This window comes from Cavia porcellus, unplaced genomic scaffold (assembly GCF_034190915.1).
Source record: "Cavia porcellus strain 051 isolate PalLab524CR breed Dunkin Hartley unplaced genomic scaffold, mCavPor4.1 scaffold_21, whole genome shotgun sequence".
NCBI lineage: Eukaryota > Metazoa > Chordata > Mammalia > Rodentia > Caviidae > Cavia > Cavia porcellus.
The window spans coordinates 17,122,876-17,140,198 of NW_026947504.1; the positions used below are offsets into that span (position 1 = coordinate 17,122,876).

The window sequence follows — 17,323 nt, forward strand, 5'->3', positions numbered from 1 at the left end:
CTATTCCAGTCTACCGAGAAAGGCTCTACATGCTTTCCTGCGCGGTGAGTCCCCAGAGGGAGATCTAGGGTAGACAGGAGCAGGAGAGGATCCACTGACTGAGCCAGTGAGGGATCTGGAATCCAGGCCTGTACCCCATTCCACGTTGCTTCCAGACCAAGTTCTTCCTGTTATACAGGAAGTGACTTGGGTCACTCTGAACAAGCAGCAGAAACTGGACAGGCTGGGGCCTGGAGGGTGCTGGCCCCATGAGACACAGGGCTGGCTCCTTCCAGCACAGACATGGCAGCCTCAGTGCCCTTGCCTGTCCAGCCTGTCCCCTCATCTGTCCCCCTCATACCCCAGCCAGAGGGACCCCATGCTATATCCATCCGCCTGTCCTCCTCTGGCCCCAGTGGCTGTCTGTGCCACCTCCACAGCACCGTGACTGACTGAAGGAACCATGATTGACTCAAGAAGGAAGGCCACTGCCCTCCCAGGTCCTTGGGGAGTCCAGTCAGTCACTACTCTGCTCCTGGCCCCAGGAGGCCACCCCAGGGACATGATGGAAAAAAGTGACCTATTATTTTTTTTTTTTTTTTGGAAGCCCAAAATAAAATGAAACATCTGTCTGGAACAGAGCCAGGCTGATAAAGAACAGACTGATCCCCCTGCTGGAGGACCCCCCCCCTCCCCAGCTCACACCCTTCACTCATCCCCTCACCCACGGGGAGTGCTCCTGGGGGCGGTGATGCAGCCTCAATACTTGGAACGGCGCGTGGGAAAGCGCTCAGTGTGTGCCTTGTGGCCGCTGGGGGCCCAAGGGAGGGGGCCTGGGTCCCCACACAGGCTGGGAACGGGCCTGGGAAGGAGGTCAGGGAGGGAGGGAGGCCCCACTGCCTATCCCTGCCGGCTGCCTGCCGCCTGCCTGCCCAGCAAGCACTTCCTGCCTCCTACGGCGCCTCACTGGCCCCCCAGCTCAGACCCAGATCCACATCAGCTGTCTGTGCTGGCCCTGCCCAGCCCAGAGACCCCTGGCTCACAGTCCCCTAGACCCACTTGGGATGTCCCTCATCAGCCCTTTCCAAATGAACAGTGGCTTAGACAGCCTTAAAAATAACACAAATAATAACTACTCCCAATTTAGAATTTACCCACCCAGCATCTCAGCTATGCTCTTTGTATGGATGACCTCACAAGTCCCCAGAACAATCCCATGACATGGGACTGCTTCCCTATCTTACAGATGAGGAAACTGAGGCACAGTGAGGTCAGAGCATTTGCCCAAGATCACAGAGCTTGCCAACAGCAGTTGCAGTTCTCAGGCTGGCCCCTGAGCACACAGACGCAACAGCCCCACCCCAGCAGCCTCTCCTGGGCAGGAAGCAGAGATGCAGAGCCCAGGGAGGACAGGATAGGACAGCTCCATCCACCACACCGAATGGTCAGCCTGTTCTGTCACCAACTTCCTTCCCTCTTTCATGCCCTTTTGAGCTGGTGAAGTTGAAGCTGGCAGACGGTGACGGAGTTGCACTGTTTTTCGCAGAGCTTCACAGGCTTAAGAGTGTCATGGGCCATATGTATGTCCTACTCACCTCTCCACCTTCCCTGCAATTGCATCCCGACCATGACAGGGAATTTATCACCTCTTCTTAGAGCCTCTCCATTGTGGGGAAGCTCAGGATTCTCAGAGGTCAGACTACAGAGATTGTTTTTATTACACTGAGTACAGCAAATGGCTTTTTGGTACCAGGAATCGAACTCAGAACCTTGTACTCTCCAGGCAGGCACTGTGCTGCTGAGCTGTATCTCCAGCCCACTGAATACAATCTGGCTAGACGCATCTTCTACAACCCAGCCCTGCTTCCACCCTCCAGCCTCTTTGGCCCAGAACATCTTTCTCCTCACTCCCTGTCCTGCTGCCCCAATCTGAAAACAAACAAAAATCAAGCACTCTACTAAATGAAATGATGGGGGTTTGGTTTCCTAATCACAGCTCATTATTCCCATTTTTTTTTTTTGTCTTTTTCATTTTTATCGGTACTGGGGATCGAACTCACAACCACCTGCTTGCAAGGCAGGTACTTATGCCGCTGAGCTAAATCCCCAGCCCCATCATTATTCCCATTTCATGGAGAGGAAACTGAGTCTCAGAGAGATCTAGTAACTTGCCTGAGGCCACAGCTCTATTAAGCAGAGGAGCTAAGTTACACACTCGGGCTGGCCAGAGTCCAAAGCCTGTTTTCTTAACTGCCATGCACATCTCCCCATCTCCTGCCCGGAAACTCCTCTGCCCACAGAGAACTGTCCCTTGAGGAGCTCACTCTAATGCAACTACAGAGAATCCAGGACAGGAAGAGCCTTCAAGGTCAAGGTCTTGCCCCTGTCATCACTGAGGAGCGGTTTGGGTCCTGAGCTCCTACCCCAGGCTACCCAGTACTTTGAAAGCCCAGGGAAGGGTAGACTCAGAACCCTTCCACAATTCTGCTGTAGAGCTTCAGAGTCAGCGGCTAGGGTTAAGAAAATTCTAAGGTTGGGTCTGACCCTGTCCCAAGGGCCTCTGAAATGCAGTGGCCCAGGAGTCAAGCCAGTTGTGTGGCCACCTCTGCCACAGGCCTGTTGGTTCCAGCATCCTTTGCACTGTGCACAGAGGGCCAGGCCTCAGCAGCTGCAGAATTCCAGGCCTCTGCCACCTTCTCTGCCTCCCTGCCCCCACCTTCCAGAGCCTCCTCTCTGGCCGGTGTCATGGCAACAGGGAGCGCCAGGCCCTGGAAGCCAAAGGAGCCCCTGAGAGGGGTCCCAGGCTGTGGCTGAGGAGGGGGGTGCTGTGGGCGCAGACAAGCAAACCTTCTGTTCCTCGGGCTGCTGCCAGCCCGGGATCAGCCATGGGCCGTGCCGAGGGCCACAAAGAGAATGCATTCTCAGAGCCAAGTGGGCAGGGGGCAGGCCGGCCTTGGGGCCCGTTCATACTGACCCACCAGCATGCAGCCTTCCCCTACCAGACCAGAGCTCACAAATCAAGCAGGGTAGCTGGCACCACGGCCATTGAGATTCTCCTCAGAGCCCTCCGGGGCAGCAGATCAGGAGAAAGGAAACTCCCATGTTTCATTTACACTGTCACTTTCTGAGCGTCTCTTCCTCCCTCCTTCTTCAGTGTTTTCCCTCTGATTCTCCCTTAACTGTTCCTCAGCCTCTCTGTGCCTCAGTTTCCTCATCTGTAAATTGAGGCCTGTCACTGAGTCATTGAGGCTAGTGATAGAGCTGACACAGCCAAATGCTGAGGACAGGGCCTGGCACGCAGCCTTCTGCAAAGCTAGAGGCCAGCTTCTTAATCATCTGCTCATGAGAGAATAAGTCACTGCCTCCCACAACCCTGCGCGCACAGCGGAGACTCTGCCAGCCCGGGCTGCTCAGAAGAGGCGCATGTGACACACTAGAAGGGGCAGAGAGGCCCTTCCTTCCGAAAGGGCTCCTCAGGGAGGGACAGCTGTGGTTATCGTGGGTACCGGCAGTGGTGGTCCATCCTTCTGCATTGAGGCTCAGCAAGGTGGCCACTCAGTGGCCGAGTGACCAGCAGACAGCCAGAAGTCAAATTTAATGCCTCCCCGCCCACTGTCTGCTGATTGCTTCTCCACTGCTCTACAGACGCTCACAGACTCAGGAGACCAAACATCTTGTAGAGTGAGCTCTTCTGGCCCTCGGGCCTGAGGCCTCATAGTGACGTAGGACTCACTAGGCTGGGGACAGGGAAGGGCAAGCAATGGTGACACTTTCCCTCCAGGGAATTGAGGGACAGGCTGATGGAAGGACAGCAGACGTGTGGAACCAGTGGGCTGCGCCTGATAGCATCAGGTGGGGACAAATCACGGCTAGGAATGGAGGGTCTGTCTTGAAGCCCCTTAATTCAAAGTCTAAAATCCCAACTCTTCTACCTCACCACTGTGTGCCCTCTATGAGTTTAACTTCTGTGAGTCTCTGTTTCCTGGACAATGGTCTAAGAGACCTCCTGTTCCACTGCCATAAGGGTTACAGATAGCAAAGAGTACTCAACACATAATAGATGCTCTGTAAATGGTGCTGAGGGGAATAGGGCTTCTTTGGGGCGATGGCATTGAGCGGGGCCTCCAACCCTTGAACCATTTTGAGCTGGGTTCTGTGGAGGATGGTACCAGAGCACAATATTCCACAGAACTGTGTGCAGGTGAAGCCAGGAAATGGCACAGTATCTGGGAGAAATGACAGGGAGAGATGTTAGGCTAGAAACTGAGTTTCTTCAGCAAAGAGGCAGGTGAAGGGCAGGAAAAGAAGTTAACCTTCAGGAAAGTTCTTGGGTGCTGGGTGAGGATTTGGGCTTTACTCTGCCCACCCACTGCAAAGCTGACTTTTCAAGGTGTTGATGGTGACGGTGGGTAGCCAGCTGCTGGCTGGGCAAGAGTAATACTGTGCCCCAGTCATTAAAGGGTTTGGGGCCTCCACGCAGGACAGTGACAGGAACGGGTTGGCATTTTGTGGGAAGCTATGAATTGGGATGGGACGGTGGAGTCAGAGAGGCCCGCTTCCAGGATAACGCCATCCCTGATCCATCCTGGACCCACTAGCAGGATAAGCTATATAATTTGTGGGACAACGCAAAATGCAAAGGTAGGATCTTTGTTTAAAAGGATTAAAAACTTCAAGAGTGACTGAAATGCATTGAACTAAGTGGGGGCCGCTAAACACAAAGTCATCCCTGTTTCCTAGACTAAAGGAATTTATCCACCCATGCATCCATCCACCGATGCATTTGTTTATCTTGCCGTACACCTATCTATTCACTATTTCACTGTCAACCCAACAGATGGGCCCAGGCTGGGAGCTAATAAGGACAGGAATGACAGGAGGAGTGACAGCCCACTGGGTCAAGCTTGAACCTTTACCTTCTGGGTTAAGGAGCAGCCAGGGCTTCTCTTGCCCCCTTGTCCTCGTCCCCACCCTGACTTAGCCTAGCCTCACAAGTGGAGAAGTTGGTAGGGTTACAACTCTGGAGGTTCTATTTTCCAGGAAATGAAAATAGCCAGAACAGTTGCAAGGAAGTGGTAAAAGAGCCACAAGGAGCCTGGATGGGCCCTCAGGGGTCTCCGAGTGACCCCACTGCCTTCTGGACTCTTTAAAGAGGAAGCGTGGCCAGAATGGAGAAGTGATGTGCCCGAAGCTGCCGTGGCAGGAAACTACCTGGGGTGGGCCTGGGCTCTGCATCCTTCATAAAGTGGCTTCTTTGCTCCTCTCCAGGCCAAATCTGCCTCCTGGCTTCATCCCAGAGAGACGTGGAGGCCAAGCCTGGAGTGACAGGAGGAGCTGGGCCTCTCCTGGACTTTAGGCTCTCGTGAAGCTTCAGCACACAGGGCACTCAAAGGAAAGCTCAGATCTGGGCTTCCATACCATCCCTCATGATCTGCACAGCCTCTACCCCACCCCTTCCCCTCTTGGACCTCACGTTCCCACCTATAAAAGAAAGAAGTCAAATCAGGTGACCTGAAAGCCCTTTTCATCTCTGACATGGGAAACTTTCCAATCTGCTGGCTCTCTCAAGGGACGGCCCTTTCCAACATGGGGTGGAGAAGCTGGCATCTCTGGCAGATGAAAGGTTCAGGTACCTGAGATATCAAACAGCCATTATGTGAGGCAGGAGCAAGGGTACTAATGTAATTAAAGCAGTGCACTTTGATTTCCTGTCTCTTATATCAAAATAGGGGTGGGCTGCCCTGAAAAGCATCTTGGGAGAGGGGGCTGGGGTGCAGATTGCAGGGCTCATGTAGCTCTTTTCCAGGCAGTCTGGGCCTGAAGGCATGGGAAGGCAGGCGTTGGTCATCCAAGCTGGACACACCAAGTGTGTCGATTCTATACCCAGCTCCAGAGCAGAGCCTCTGCACCCTTGCCTTCCCTGGCCTCTAAACCATCACTGGTTTGGGCCAAAGTCTTGGTTCCTCTTGAAATCAAAACCAATGGGGTTTGAAAGTTCAGGACTGGAAGGGCCTAGGACCACACCCCACCCGAGTAGACTCTTGGTGCTCTAAGCATCCAGGGACCTGGGTTTGTAACCCCTGCAGGAACGAGCCCTCAGAGCTCGCTGAGGAAGGGCCTCTCTAATGGTTAAAAAGCTCATACTTGTTATTGCAGGTTCAAGTTTTCCATTAGCAGCCATTGATCCTGACCTCTTTCTGTAATGTGTAGAGAAAATGTAAGAAAAACTCCTTTCATTGTGAAGTTAAATATGCATGATCTCTGCCTGAATACACAGCAGGGTTGCGCAGCTGCCAATCTGGGCTGATGGGGCTTGGAGTCCTGGGATTGTTTAGAGCTGGAAAGGACTTTGTGATCATCAAGGTCAACCTCTTTGTTTGAGGACTGAGAAGATGAGGCCCAGACTCTAAGGGACCAGCACTCTAGGGTTTCGTGACTTGCTTTGGAAGGCCGAGGGCCTCCCAGAGCCAGGGCCTCGTCCTCAGAGTGCACAGTGGGTCCCTGAGCCCCACCCAGCCTTGCATCATAGGGCTCTGGAGTCACACTCACTCGGGCACAAATCCCAGCTCCTATTTCCTAGCTGTGGAGCTCTGGGTAACTGACTTACCTTCTCAGGGAATCTTCATCAGCAAAGTGGTGAGTCTCTACCTGTACTTTAAGGTTACTAAAATGATTAAATTAATCCAGCAAGCATTTATTAAGAACTTCTTGAATGCCAGGCATGTTCTAAGTGCTGAGGACTACATCAGTAAACTTTGAGGTAATGGACAGACACAATTAAAATGCCCATCGAAAGTACTCAGGCAGGGCTGGCTCCCATTAGATCACCCTGCCCACACTCCTGTGGCCGAGGTGCCACAGCTCTGATCTTGGGGAGAGGCCACCTTCAGGCCCACTTTCAGAGTCTGTGAGCAGAATCCTGTTCCGAGGACCCACTATCACAGAGCATTCAAATATCTCCAAGAAATAGGTGGGCATTTCAGAGTATCTAGGCCCCCTCTTCTCCCTTCCCCTCCCCACTGCACCCTTCAGGGTGTCCTGAGCAGGGTGTCCGCACCCTGTCCTGAGCAAAGTGCCCAGGGCCCCTTCCTGCAGCCAAAAGGCAGCTGGCCCCAGGAACCTTCAGAATGACCAGTGTCCAGGGTCCTTCAAGACAGAGGCCTTTGTGGGTTGCGTCAGGTCTCCGAAGTAGACCCCACCATACTAGGAGACAAAAAACTCCCCAAGCAGACCTGTTATTCACACCTAGGGGAGCCCAGCATTCAAAAGGAAGCCGGCAGCTTCCTCGTGCATCGCAACCAGCCTCAGTCGCTCCACACGGCTCAATCTACAGAGAGCTGATTCCAGGAAACACTGCAAAGAGACCCGCTGTGCCCGCCTGCCAGCACCCCCACCCCGTACCCAACACTGCCCCGTCCATCCCTAGCTTTAGACCCTCTACTCAGAGACCCAACATTTTGTACTTCCCTTGGCAACGCTTCCCTGCCCTGCCTCAGTTTCCCTATGAAAACATGCCTTCACCCCTTGCCCAGGGCCATCAGTCTTTTCACCCTTGGCCTGACTGCACCCAATCTGCAATAAAGTTCTCACCAGTTGCTTAAACTCTGCCTGCCTCAGTGGTCTCAATTGTGCCTTGGTTAATACTAACAAGCTGCAGATCATTCTGCAGTGTGGGGGGGGGTGTCACACGCAGGAGGCAGGAGCAGCACATTCTTACTAGTGGTCTCAGGCACCGTGCCACGCACCTTACCCAATCTGTTACCTCATGGTGTCCTCCCATCGCTGCTCTGCTGCTTGCAGAGGACACTCGGGCTCAGAGAAGCAAAACACTGGCCCAGGGTCACCATCAGCCAGCAGCTGAATCAGAGGTGAATCCGCAGTCACCTGATGCCTCAGTCCGTTTGTCCACCGTGCCCACTACTCCCAGATATGAAAGTAGCACGAGAACCAATACTGGGGCCTGAGGCTGGCCACGGTGGACTTGAACGGAAGCAGGGCAAGCACTGGGTCTGCTGACTCTGACTCTGACTCTGACAGTGCTTTCTGCTGCCGGCCCCACATCTGCGGACAATTACAAGCCCTAGCTCTGCTGCCCAGAGGAGGGAGGTTGTCTGATAACTACTGTCTGCAAGGAGAGTGCTGACCAGATGGCCTCCTGCTGCTCTCAGGACCACATCGGGCCTGGTGGACCTGACAGCAGTCAGATCTGAGGCTGCACTGAGTTAGGGAAGGCATCAAGGTACCGGAACCAGAAGCAGGCTCTGGGGAGGACGGAGGCTCCCTGCTGACCAGGAGCAGCTCCCTGGGTATCCAGGATCCTGCCTTTGGGTTCTGGCAGACTTTCATGTAAATACCAGTTCTACTAACTGTGTGAGCTTGTAAACTCACTTAGCCTCTATGTACCTTGGGCTCTTCACTTGTAATATAGGATACTAACAACACCAATCTCAAAGCCTTGCCGGCATGATTCCAAAGGAGGCCCCATACTGACCATGCCTTCATGCAGCGGGTTTCAGTAGTGGTGACCACCCCAACTGTATGCCCCCAATGCTGTGGATTCAGGGCCCCCTTCCTGGACACAGAGAAGGACTGCATAATGTCAGGACATCTTGTCAGAGGCCTCTGTGCACTCCAGGAGTCACAGAAACAAGCATGGACCCCTCTTCCGTTCTTTCATAGAAAAATGCAGCCCCAAACAACCACCTGATATTCTGGAAGCAAGGCAGGAGGCACCCATTCACTTCCACCAGCACATTTTCCTAGCCTGGAACCCACCCAGGGCTGGGTATTAGGGGCAGAACACAAGACAGTGAAACCTGGAGCCTGAACAATCCCTGCTGTGTACACAGAACAGGAAGAGAGGATGCTGAGCAGCAAGATGCAGCTTGGCGTGCACAGCCAGCACTCGGAAGATGGGAGGAACCTGGGAAGGCTGCCTGGAAGAGACGGAGTAGCAGGGGCCTTGAAAGAAAAGTGATGAGGAAGGGCATTCCAGGCCGAGGGAACGGGGAGGGCAAATGCCCACAGGCAGGATGGCACAAATTCCTTCTGAAAATTCTGGGACAAATTGACGAACACAAAGCCCAGGTCTGGAGCTGTGGGGCAGTGGAAGCTTGCAACTTCCCCCAGCTTTGCCACTTGCTAACTGTGTGGCTACAGTTCTGTGACTGCGGGGAGCATTGGGGAGCATTGCAGGAGACACCTCACATGCAAAACATAGGAAAGCACAACCCGGCCTCTGGCGCTGCCTGCGAGCGCTCTGGGCACAGTCTCAGCCAGCAGGGAGTATCAGTCAGTTAGGAGCCCTGCTTTTCACAGGCTGGGAAGGCACAGAAAGTCAAGGCGCGAAGGTCTGTTTTCGGATGGAGGGGAGAAGGGGCCAACCCAGAGCAGGGACGGAGCAAGGAGGCCGGGCGGCCGCCTAGGACAGAAGCAAATGGCTCGGATGCAATCCTCGTCATGGAGGAACCCCCAGAGCTGACTGTCGGGTCCCAGGCCCCCAGCCCCAGCTGCAGACTGCCAGGTCCTCTGGAGACCCTCTTCAGGCAGAATTTTCCCAGTGGCTGGGGTTTTAGAAGGACATTTTAGGAATCTGGAAAATTTACAAATCCATTTAAATCCCCAAGGGTTGCCTGGTGGCAGACTGGCCTAAAGCCAGGCCCACTGTTAGGAACAAGGCTGGGGCCAAGGGACAGGGGCTAGAGCCTAAGGACCCCCATCTTGATAGGTCCCTTTCTATGCACCCTCAGTTTCCCTCTCTGGCCCCTCCCAGCTTTCTCCCCCTATTAGAGGCTCCACACCCCAGAGTGTCTCAGTAATCTCCTCCTGTCTGACTCCAAGTGTCTCACAGAGCACCCCCACGTTGTGCGAACAGGGTAGGGGCGGTGGAGTTGAGGGGTAGCAGTCATTCACCTCAGGAGCAGGAGAAAACTGGTTCCTCCAGCCTTGACATCCCTGGAAGCCAACCAGTCGCTTCCCATCTGGTTTTGTTAAAAATATTTTCCGGGTTTTTTACCTACCAAAAGAGTCAACAAGCTGGGGCAAGGGGACAGGGCATGGGGCCAGGGATCCCCCCTTCTGCCTGCACTTACCTTGTTGCCAATGGAGTCTGGTGTGGACACGTCTCAGACTGTGGGCTGTCACCCCCTCCAGGAAGTCCTCCTTACTTGCCTTTTCCTTGTTACCAGTAAGACTTCGCTGGGCCCGAAACAGGCAACAGCTAGGCAGAAGGCTGTGCTATCCCAGGCTCCCAGGGACTCGGGAGGACCGAGAGAGGGCTGCAGGGCGAGCAGTGGCCAGCCTCGCCTCACTCCCAAAGCATCCTTTGGGAGGAGCAGAGCCGCCAGGAGGGGCCGCCCTGGGTCTGGCTGTGTGTGCCGGCCGGCAGCCGCGGGCTGCAGACGCTGTTGGTCCGCAGGGCCAGCTCTCTCCTCGGTGATCTCCTGCTGTCTGACTCCTAAGTTGCTCACAGAACAATCCCAGATCCCAGATAGGACTGGCAGGGACTGCGGCCACAGGCGGTCCCCCAGCTCACACCACCTTGGTCTTCCCTGCCCCACCCCCCTACTTTGGGGGAAAGGCTGCAGGGCGGCCTCTGATTGGCCCAGCTGGAGAGAAGGGGGGCGGAGGGGCCGGGAGGGTGGAAGCGTGCGTCTGTTTTCAATTTCAGGGTATTTCCCCCCCCCCTCTTTTTCTTTTCCCCCAAGTTTCTTGTTTTTCTTCCTTTTTTCCCTCTGCTCGCTCCCTCCCGTCGCCCGTTCTCTCAGGATGTGAGGGGATGTTTAGAAATTCCACAGCCCACGCCAGCCACTGAGTCACTTTTATTGAAGAGTGGCCCAGCTTCCCTTACTTGATGCCTGCCTCTGGCTTCAGTCTCCCCTGGCCAGGGCACCTGGGATGGGCATGAGGGCCCTTTCTTTGTGCCTCAGTTTCTCCATCTGTAAAAAGCTCTGATGATCATGTGGTTGATTCAGCCAGCATTCACTCATGAAACCAGAATGGTAAAGCACCTATTGTGTACCAGACACTGCACTAGTGCCGGGGACGCAGTAGTAAGACGCTGTCCAGTGGGAGAGGCATGCTCTGGGGGAGCAGACGCATCAGGAGGGCAGGAGCCTGTGGGTGCAGAACACCAGACAAGGCTTGAGGGAGTCACTCTTCCACCGCAGGGGCTGAGTTAGAGGTTGCTCTTACTGCATGCTCTGATTCTCCACTTGGACCCACAGCTGTCTTCTTTGTTACCCTGAACTTTGGGTTAGATTCCTGCTCACCTCTGCATAAACATCAGTGTACTGTAAACACTGATCATCCAGAGTGACCAGCCTAAATTCACCGAACTGCTCTCATCCCCCTTAATGACTGACACCACCAAGATCAGAACAGCCACTCTCCAGAGCCCAGGCGGATCACTGGGATCATCTGGGATGGGAGCCAAGGCCTGTCTCCAAGTGGAGTAATCATCTCCCGCTGGCGTCCCCTCAAGTGAGCACTGCTTCCCCCAGATCCAGAGAAAGACTGGTCAGACCACAGCGGGACCAAGCTCCTGGACTGTGCTTACTGTTTGCTTCCTGCCTGATATTTCTCCCATGTTATCCTGAAGCCCTTGTTAGCACCCCGAAGACAGGGCCGAAGACAGGGCTGAGGATTCAAGGCCCTGTCTCTTCCCAGCCTGCCACACTCAATAATAAAATGTTTTCAATCTATTTATGGCTCTGAGGATGGAACCCAGGTCTCACTCATGGTAGGCAATTGTGGGCTGCAGCACCAGTCCAATGAACGCCCTTCCTCCTTCGCCATCACCCGTGGACTCAAGATGATGGACGCTGAGCCTGAGCTCCTGGACTCTCTCAGTTAGGCCCCCGGCCTGAACTCTGGGAGGTGACCTGGAAGAGGCAGAGAGACCCATCATGATGATTTATTCTTCGGAGGGAGAAACTGAGGTCTAGTAGCACTTTGGCACAGAGAGAAAAAGCAATTGGCCTAAGATAACCTAGCATATTTCCTCAGAATTCCAGACATACTCCTTTTAGCTTTTCGAAGTCCTCAGGGTACCAAGAAGAGACTATCTGTGCTGTTATAGAGCAAACAGAGGCCCAGAACAGTATCATAAACTTCCCAGGCTCATACAGCATCAGCAGAACTGGGTAGAACCAGATTTTGTATGATAGAAGGGACCGAGGTCCTTTACATCTACCCAAAACCCATGCTCCGGTGTGGACCACCCTGTCCCACCTTCTTCCAGAGTAACCCGTGGCTCTTTCATGCAGTCATGCAACAAGGTATTTTCATATTTTCAAATATCTATAGCAGTCCAGTTCCATCCTGCCCCGCCCCATCCCCCCAGGGTTTGCGAGGCCTCCTTTAGTGCCCCTGGCTGGTTCTTCTCTCCTCCTCTCCTTCTCGGAGACATCTAGACACAGGGCTCCTAGTCCCCAGAAGCCAAGGAGCGTTGTCTTAAGTGGCCCCTTTAAAAGGTCTCCCCTTGGAAGTTCCTGGAGGGCCCCTAGCCCTACCTGAGAGGCAGTTTTCCCGCCTGACCATAATGGAAAACTGAGCTGAGCCTCAGGAGGAAGCTGAGTCCTAGAAGGGGAAGAAAAGTGTTCCAAGCTACACAGGTAGAGCCTCACTCATTCAACGCTGTGCTCTGCACCTCTGTCTCCCCTGTTCCACCTCAGTGCCCCCAGGGCCCCTGCTCCTGGAGCAGAGTTGTTGGGACTGAGATCCTGTGCCAAGCACAGTCATTGTTTGGTCTTCTGCCTGTAGGAATTATTGTCCCGCAGAGAGTCTGGGCTGGGCCACACGGAGGAAGCGTTCTCAGACTGGCCCAGGCCGTGGACTGGGTAATGAGTTCCTGGAGACAGGCCTGGGCCAGGGCTTGGTGGCAGCAGAACCGTAAGGGAACATGGAGTGATCCCACAAACCACAGAGTCAGGCCTGCCCAGGACTTTTTGGGCCCAAAGACTCAATCAAAAAATTCCAACTCTCTGCTTCGAGATTCAAAACAGCACAAGAGGAAGGGAGGGAAGAAATGGAAGGGAGAGGGAGAAGGAGAGGGAGAGAGAAAGGGACAGGGACAGGGACAGGGACAGGAGAGGTCCCTCTAACATTTGTCTTAGCCAGTCACCTTGAAGCAGTGTTGCAGCCAGGCATCTCAGGAGAAACAGAGTTTCAGCCTCCAAAGAAGCTACTCTAGGTGTGAGGTTAGCTAGCTCTGGACTTGTTCAAAGGCCTTAGATGAGTCCCACGTCCTTCCCCAGCCTCAGTTGCCCCATGTGTCCATAGGAGGCTGGGTTCACCATGCTGCAAGGCCCTTGAGATGCCCTGACTTCCAGGAGGGAGGAGAGATTGGCAAGGCCCTAGGGCAGGAGCACAGCTGGGGGCCAGAGATGTAGCATAGAGGGGAGGGGGCGGTTGGTGGTGGCTCCCCCGGGGCGGTTGGCGGCTGCCGGTTTCCGGCCAGCCCAGGCATCCGCCTGGCCCATCTGGAATCACTTAGCCCCTACCACCATTAACCCTTGATGGGCACTAGGGCTGTTTCTCCTCTTCTCAAAGGGGAGGCAGGTGGGAGCTGTGGAACTCCACCATGCATCAGGAGCACTTGCCAAGGCCAGGACAACTGAGGAGAAAGGACTGGGCAGGTTCCAGGGCCAGAGGCAATGCTTGGGGTCAGGTCCCGCTTCTCCTGCTCCAAGCTCAGTGATCTTGGGCAAGTCACTTGAATGCTCAAGCCTGTCTCCTCCTCTGGAAAATGATGATTCTAGGGTTGATTCATGAGACAGATTTGTACCAAGGCATTCCAGCACTGTGGGTCTCCAAGCCTCAGTTTCCCCACTCTAAAAGTGTAGGCAATGGATAGAGACATGGACAGCGCAGCACTGCCATGCTGGGATGGTCAGCCTGGCCCCCACCCCACTGTGGACAGGATAAGCCATGGGCACCATCTTACCTGCCCAGATTTGTCTGAGTCTGGCTGCCACACCTTCATCTTAGGGCTGTGCAGAGTGTGCAGGGCGGGAGCCCTGGCTGACACAGACTGCGAGGGTGCCCAGGGAGCCCGGCTCTCGGAGCCCAGCATGATGTCCCCAGAGCATGGGGCATACTCAAGGGTTAAGTGCCTGAGCTGTGACGTCAGCTGTCCCATCACAGCTCTGCCACCTCCTAGCTCTGGACAGTCAGGCTCTGCACTCAGAGACCCATCTTCACAGGGTTTCAGAGATGCCCTGAGTAAACGATGAACACAGGCATTTTGGGCCAGCCCTAGGGCAGACCAAGAAAGGCAACTGATCCTCAGATGTCGCCCAGAGCTGCTCATCCAGCCCACTCAGTTTATAGGCAATGATGTGACCATGGCCAGGATGGAAGCAACTTGCACCACTGTGCATGTGTGGTGTCAGCCACAGGTACAGAGTACACGCGAAGCTTCTGTCTGAACTCTTAGCTGTGTTCTTCCTGCAGGAGGGAACCAGGCTGAGTGGACCCCCTCCTGAGACCCCACCCACGCTTGCAAGAGCTGGAAGCAGTAGCTGGGGGGGAGGAGGGCTCAGGGCCGGAAAGGGAGCCTGAGTGGGAGAATTCCCAGTAGGCCAGCTCAGCACTCAGCAGGCAGGGCCAGTGGCCACCACATCTGGCGCTCCCATGCTCCCAAAGTTGACCCCTATCCAGGCTCCCTGGGCGGAGGAAGTGGCAGGGGGGCAGCACACGTGTCTCAGGTTGGCACAGTCATCTTGGATGTTAGAGCCAGAAAGGCCCTTAAAGGTTGTCCACTGTACAGGCATGAAGACTGAGGCCTAATAAAGGGAAGTGGGGGACTGGGGATTTAGCTCAGTGGCATAAGCACCTGTCTTGCAAGCAGGTGGTCATGAGTTCAATCCCCGGTACCAATTAAAAAAAAAAAAAAAAGGATGTATGTGAAGGGAAGCAGCTTACCTGAGTTTCACAGAGAGGTGCGGCAGCACAGAATGCCCCTCACCCCTAGCAGAAGTCCTTCCACTGTTTCACTCTGAGCAGAGCAGGCTGGCCCTTGTGCCTACAGCTCAGGACCGGAAAGGCACCAAGCAGGAACCTCCCCCACCTCTAGGATGCCAGCATAGCAACCATCTGAGTGGGCAGAGGGGCCAGCAGGGATCTCAGGCCGCATTCTCTATGGGATTTCTGGCATGGCTCTTACTGGGCCAGGCTGCAGCCACTGAGTCTTGCTCTGATGTCAAAAGATAAGGGTTCCGCATGCTGCCCACTATTCCTCACCCGGACCCTCTACTGGCCTCTGTCTTGGTGCCAAGGGCCACAGTGCCTTCTGGGACAAGTCAGGGGGTCAAAGATCAGCACGACAGCAGGGCCCTTGGAGGCCACATGTTTTCCCTCTGGACATACCGGTGCGTATAGTCCAGGGAGGGACAGAATCTGTCTCAGCTGGTCTCCATATGGGGACGTTCACTATAACTCCAGCCTGTCCCATTTCTCCCACCACCCATCTGTACAACAACAGTTAACTGAGCACCTCCATGTGGCCAGCCCTCCTATCCCTTTACAGGTCACAAACACACAAGAAAGCACAAATGCAAAACAGCAAATGGTGATAAATATGATTTTTAAAAAAAGATATAGAAACTAATGAGCTGAGCAGATGGGATTTTGCTCAGAAAGGCATTGGCTTCTCTGGGGAAGAAACTTCAGAAGAGACTGCAGTATGAGAGGCCACCTACAAAACAGGAGTGGGAACAGTATTTGAGGCAGAAGAAACCTGGAGAAGCAGAGAGGCTAGGAAAAGATGGGTGTGTTTGAACAGAGAAAAAGAAATACTTGAGGCCAGGTAGTGGCTCCCACCGGTAATTCCAGCTACCCAGGAGGCTCCAGCAGAAGAACTGTAAGTTCAAGGCCAGCCTGGGCAACTTAGAGACCCAGTGAAACCCACCCTAAAATTTTTAAAAAGCCAAGGATGCAGCTCAGTGGCAGAACATATAACATTAGGCCCTGAGTTTAATCTCTAGTAACACCAACAACAAAAGAAGGTTAAAGAAGGGTTGTATATGACATTGGGGTGGTAGTCAAGGTGGCCATTAGGCCCTTAGGCCCAAGAGAGTCTGCTTTTTACACAGGGGTCCAGCAGGGCAACCACAAGATTTTCAGCAAGGGTGAGACAGGGGTTGTAGTGTCCTTGGGCAATGGGCTGAGGGGCACGGGTTGGGGAGGTCGGTGGTGGTGTGGAGGTGGTCGTGCACAATCATGAAATGAATGCACCGCACTGGTCCCTATTTCTGTCCACCTGAGAGGCAGGCTGCAGAGAAGCAGCCTGACGGGGAGCTGGACAGGGCGCCCAGCACATGCTTTGACCATTGACTCACTCCGTGAATCTGCTTCCTCCTGTGGCTTCGGCATCTCTGTAGAACAGGTCAGACATGGTGCTTTTTTGATGAGGGCATTTTGTGTGTCCTGAGTCTCAGTCGCAGCATGCTCTCTGCTACCTCGGTGTCTGGCTGCTAGAGGTCTGCCTCCGTCCCCCTGGCTTCCGGCTCACATACCACCAGACAAGAAAGACTGAGTGCTTCTGTAGTTCCCAGAAGTGTCACCAGGTGGCGCGCCTAGCCGCTGGAGGGGGCCCGAGGGAAGGTGTTTGGAAGGATCAGGAAAGCAAATTCCTCACAGGAGCTGCGTCCCTTTTGAGGTTCACTGTGCCCCCTGGGAGCTGGGCGAGGGACAAATTGCCATCCCCTTCTAAAGTGGAAGCAGAGATTCAGAGAGGGGAGGTAGCCCGCCCAAGGTCACACAGCAAGATGGAGGGTTGGCTAGACCTGCTCCCAGCACAGCAGCCCAGGACAGCTGTCTGGAGAGTTTAGGAGTCTTGCAGTGGGGCCACCACAGGCCTGAGGCTGGCCCTGCTGCCCACCAGCCCTGTGGAGCAAACTGCTTCCAGCAGAAAGCTAACCCTTCCCGGACCATAAACCCAATTTTAAAACCAAGTTATCACTTCGATCTTTATGAGGCCATCACAGCTGCACCCCGCCCCAAGAGGCCCTGGCTGGTGTGTGAGAGCAGCTTGGAGGGAGGGCTTCCAGGGGAGATGGGCCTTCCCCACCCTGGAGCCGGAGGAGGAAGGGCCCAATAAACAGCCACTCCCAGAGATAAGGAGCTGTTCCAGAGAAAGAACTGCTAGCATGGATAGGGACAGGGGCTTCTCCTTGCAAGCACTGCACCATGGGTGGAGGCCTCTGTCCACAGCGGGCACATGGGGAAACCGAAATCGGGGTGTAAGGCATGCGGTAGTCAGAGGCAAGGCTGGGAAACACCTGCCTGCCTCCAAGACTATAAACAAGGTTACAGAGCCTTTGGGAGAAGGCTGCTCAGGACG

At 54.4% G+C, this 17,323-nt stretch overlaps 1 protein-coding gene across 3 annotated transcripts in view; it reads right to left on the bottom strand.

Annotated features, from left to right (window-relative positions):
- The window catches only part of Pdgfrb (platelet derived growth factor receptor beta), a 37,275-nt gene extending 26,736 nt beyond the window's left edge, over positions 1–10,539 (bottom strand). The window contains exons 1-2 of one of the 3 annotated variants that reach the window (XM_013141036.3): positions 10,071–10,539; positions 5,491–5,612 (exon numbers count right to left, since the gene is read on the bottom strand). In XM_013141036.3, the coding sequence (XP_012996490.1) occupies positions 5,491–5,586 (96 nt within the window). In that variant the 5' untranslated portion in view covers positions 5,587–5,612; positions 10,071–10,539. Of the gene's footprint in view, positions 1–5,490; positions 5,613–9,891; positions 9,995–10,070 lie in introns of all 3 variants that reach the window. The other 2 variants (XM_013141037.3, XM_003477350.5) reach the window with 2 other exon arrangements.
- Between the last annotated feature and the right edge of the window lie 6,784 nt (positions 10,540–17,323).